At 55.3% G+C, this 3,379-nt stretch overlaps 1 protein-coding gene across 1 annotated transcript in view; it reads left to right on the forward strand.

Moving 5' to 3' along the window:
* Positions 1-3,379, forward strand: part of NARF (nuclear prelamin A recognition factor) — a 30,050-nt gene continuing 26,671 nt past the window's right edge. Inside the window, exons 1-2 of the mRNA XM_023194071.2 lie at positions 1-609; positions 1,932-2,012. Coding sequence (XP_023049839.1) covers positions 583-609; positions 1,932-2,012 — 108 coding nt within the window. The 5' untranslated portion in view covers positions 1-582. The remainder of the gene's footprint in view (positions 610-1,931; positions 2,013-3,379) is intronic.

Genomic DNA, 3,379 nt, shown 5'->3' on the forward strand with positions numbered 1-3,379 from the left:
GTGACACGAGGTGAAGAGGCAATGGCGGCGGACGAGGGCTGTGCCCCGGCTCGCCCCGTAGGAGCCAGGAGTAAGGCGAGTGTCCGACGCCAAGCTGGCTGAGCGAGCCCGGCCGCGGCCTCCAGGCCCCGTGACCACCCGACCGAGCACCCTGGAACGGCCACGGCTTGGCCTCGGGACAGTCCGCGCGCTCACCGACTCCCTGGTGAACGCCGCTTGGCTGCCGCCACCACCGCCGGACCTGCGAGAAGCGGAAACCGGCGCAAGAACCCGGTCCCCGCGGCGCCGTATGTGGAGTGAAGCTGCGCTCCGCCCCGCGCGTTCCGATTGGCTCTGGGGTCTGGCCCGCCCCTTCTCGACACTGTCATTGGTCTAGACAAAGCCGTAGGGGTGGGGAATCCTATTGGCCCAGGGGTGCGGCTTGTCCTGTCCTGGTGCTCTCATTGGCCGAGTGCGGCCGTAGGGGGTGAGGCCGCATCGGGGCAGGACAACAAAGGGCCGCGGGCGGCGGGCGGCGGTGTCCCAGTCTCCCGGTGCTTCGCTTAGGCTGAGGCGCCCGGCCTCCCGCCCGCAGCGCCCCAGATGAAGTGTGAGCACTGCACGCGCAAGGTGAGCGCCGCGGGCCCGGGAGGCGCGCGCCTGGTGCCTGTCCTGTGGGGCTCTGGGCGGCCGAGGTTGGCGGCCCGGGCCCGCCGCTTGCTCGCCTCAGGGCTCTTCAAGGCGCCCCCGGCCTCAGCACCCTGGGCCCGTCCGGCGTGGAGGCGGCCGGCGCGGGGTCCGCTGCGCTGTGGGGCGGGCTCGGTCTTAGTGGTTCTCCCTAAACTTGTCCATCTTTCCCACGCCCGCGAAGCGCGGAAACGAACGGAGACCGAGCCTCTCGTGCCGCGCAGCACAGTCCGAGTAAACACCGGTCGTGGTGGGAATGATCAGAAGCGTTTCGAGGGGTTTTTAGGCGTTTTCGAACGTGTCCCGCTGAGGGTCACCGAGCAGCTGGTGCAGGGGCGGAAGCGGGTGACGGCTGCTGACCGGCGCCTTCCGCGCTTGTCTCCAGGCCGTGGCAACCACCGCGCAGCGCAAGCAGGGGGGTTTTGTAGCTGTTTTTGCCGAAATGGGCTCCCGTGGATGCTGCTCTGTGGCTGGCTCTTCTGTGCATGACCCCATAGCAGGAAGCTTCGGAGTGTTCAATGGGTCGTTCATCCCCGGTGGTGACTGCGTCGTATTCTAAGTGCACCTGTGTCCAGGCGAATTCACCTATACAGGGGAGGCTACTGTTGCTTCTGCTTTTTTATTATTGCAGACAATAGAGATGTGTGTGATCTTAAGTACGTGTGCTTTTGTTTCACTAGAAAGAATAGAAGGCCGGCAAAGGATAGAAGGCAAGGCGCGGTGGCTCAAGCCTGTTATCCCAACATCTTGGGAGGGGAGGCCTCTTTGGGTGGATCACCTGAGGTCAGGAGTTCGAGACCAGCCTGGCCAGCATGGTGAAACCCCCTCTCTACTAAAAATACAAAAATTAGACAGGTGTGGCAGTGCACGCCTGTAATCCCAGCACTTCGGGAGGCCGAGGCAGGTGGATCACCTGAGGTCAGCAGTTCAAAAACCATCGTGGCCAACATGGCAAAACCTCGTCTCTACTAAAAATACAAAATTATCTGGGCGTGGTGGTGCACACCTATAATCCCAGCTACTCAGGAGGCTGAGGCAGGAGAATCGCTTCAACCCGGGAGGAAGAGACTGCAGTGAGCCGAGATTGTGCCCCTGCACTCCAGCCTGGGTGAGAGTGAGACTCTGTCTAAAAAATAAATTAATTAATTAATTAATTAAAAAAAAGAAAGGATAGAAATACATGAGCTTCGTTGGTTAGAGTATGCACGTTTTCTTAATGGAGACGAATTAAAAGTTCATTAATAATGTTCCTTTGCTTTTTTAAGGAATGTAGTAAGAAAACAAAAACTGATGACCAAGAGAATGTGTCAGCCGATGCACCGAGTCCAGCCCAAGAAAATGGAGAGGCAAGTAGATTTTTCAGTTTTGTATCAGCACAGAGTAAAATGCTGCTGCTGTTTTTCTCTTTGGGGGCTCACAGCATCATGCACATCACTGCTTTGGAGAAGACTGAAGTACAGCCGGGCGTAGTGGCTCACGCCTGTAATCCCAGCACTTTGGGAGGCCGAAGTGGGCGGATCACTTGAGGTTAGGAGTTTGAGACCAGCCTGGCCAACATGGTGAAACCTTATCTCTGCTAAAAATACAAAAATTATCCAGGTATGGTGGTGCACACCTGTAATCTCAGCTACTCAGGAGACCGGGGCAGGAGAATCGCTTGACCCTGGGAGACAGAGGTTGCAGTGAGCCGAGATTGCACCACTGTACTCCAGCCTGGGCAACAGAGTGAGACTCTGTCCCCCCAAAAAAAGACTGAAATAGGTTGGGCGTAGTGGCTCACGCCTGTAATCCCAGAACTTTGGGAGACCGAGGCAGGCGGATCATGAGGTCAGGAGATTGAGACCATCTTGGCTAACACAGTGAAACCTCATCTCTACTAAAAATACAAAATATTAGCCAGGCGTAGTGGTGGGCGCTTGTAGTCCCAGCTACTCGGGAGGCTGAGGCAGGAGAATGGCATGAACCTGGGAGGCGGAGCTTGCAGTGAGCCGAGATCGTGCCACCGTACTCCAGTGTGGGCAACAGAGCAAGACTCTGTCTCCAAAACGGAAATAAACTTGAAGGGGCTAATGAAGACGTGTGTGAGACAGTCCATCGGTGGCACAAGGCCTGTCTTCTCAAAACACACCCATAACAAAACACACTGCCTTGGGAACAAAGAAAACGTGGTGTAATATTGGATTTCTTCGTTTAATTTTTTTTTTCCCCTTTTGAGACAGAGTCTCACTGTCACCCAGGCTGGAGTGCAGTGGCTCACTGTATGGCTCACTGCAGCCTCGACCTCCGAGGCTCAAGTGATTCTCCTGCCTCAGCCTCCCTAATAGCCGGGACTGCTGGTATGCACCACCATGCCTAGCTAATTTATTTTTTATTTTTATTTTTTTGTAGAGATGGAGTTCCATTATGTTGCCCAGGCTGGTCTTGAACTCCTGGGCTCAAGTGATCCTCCTGCCTCAGCCTCCCAAATTGCTGGGATTATAGGCATGAGCTACTATACCAAGTCCCGGCTGAATATTTTTTAATAGTAAGTTCCATTCTATAAAATGAGTATTGAGATATGTAATTTATAAAATAACTCGGCCGGGCGCGGTGGCTCAAGCCTGTAATCCCAGCACTTTGGGAGGCCGAGACGGGCGGATCACAAGGTCAGGAGATCGAGACCATCCTGGCTAACACGGTGAAACCCCGTCTCTACTAAAAATACAAAAAAAAC

This window comes from Piliocolobus tephrosceles, chromosome 16 (assembly GCF_002776525.5).
Source record: "Piliocolobus tephrosceles isolate RC106 chromosome 16, ASM277652v3, whole genome shotgun sequence".
NCBI lineage: Eukaryota > Metazoa > Chordata > Mammalia > Primates > Cercopithecidae > Piliocolobus > Piliocolobus tephrosceles.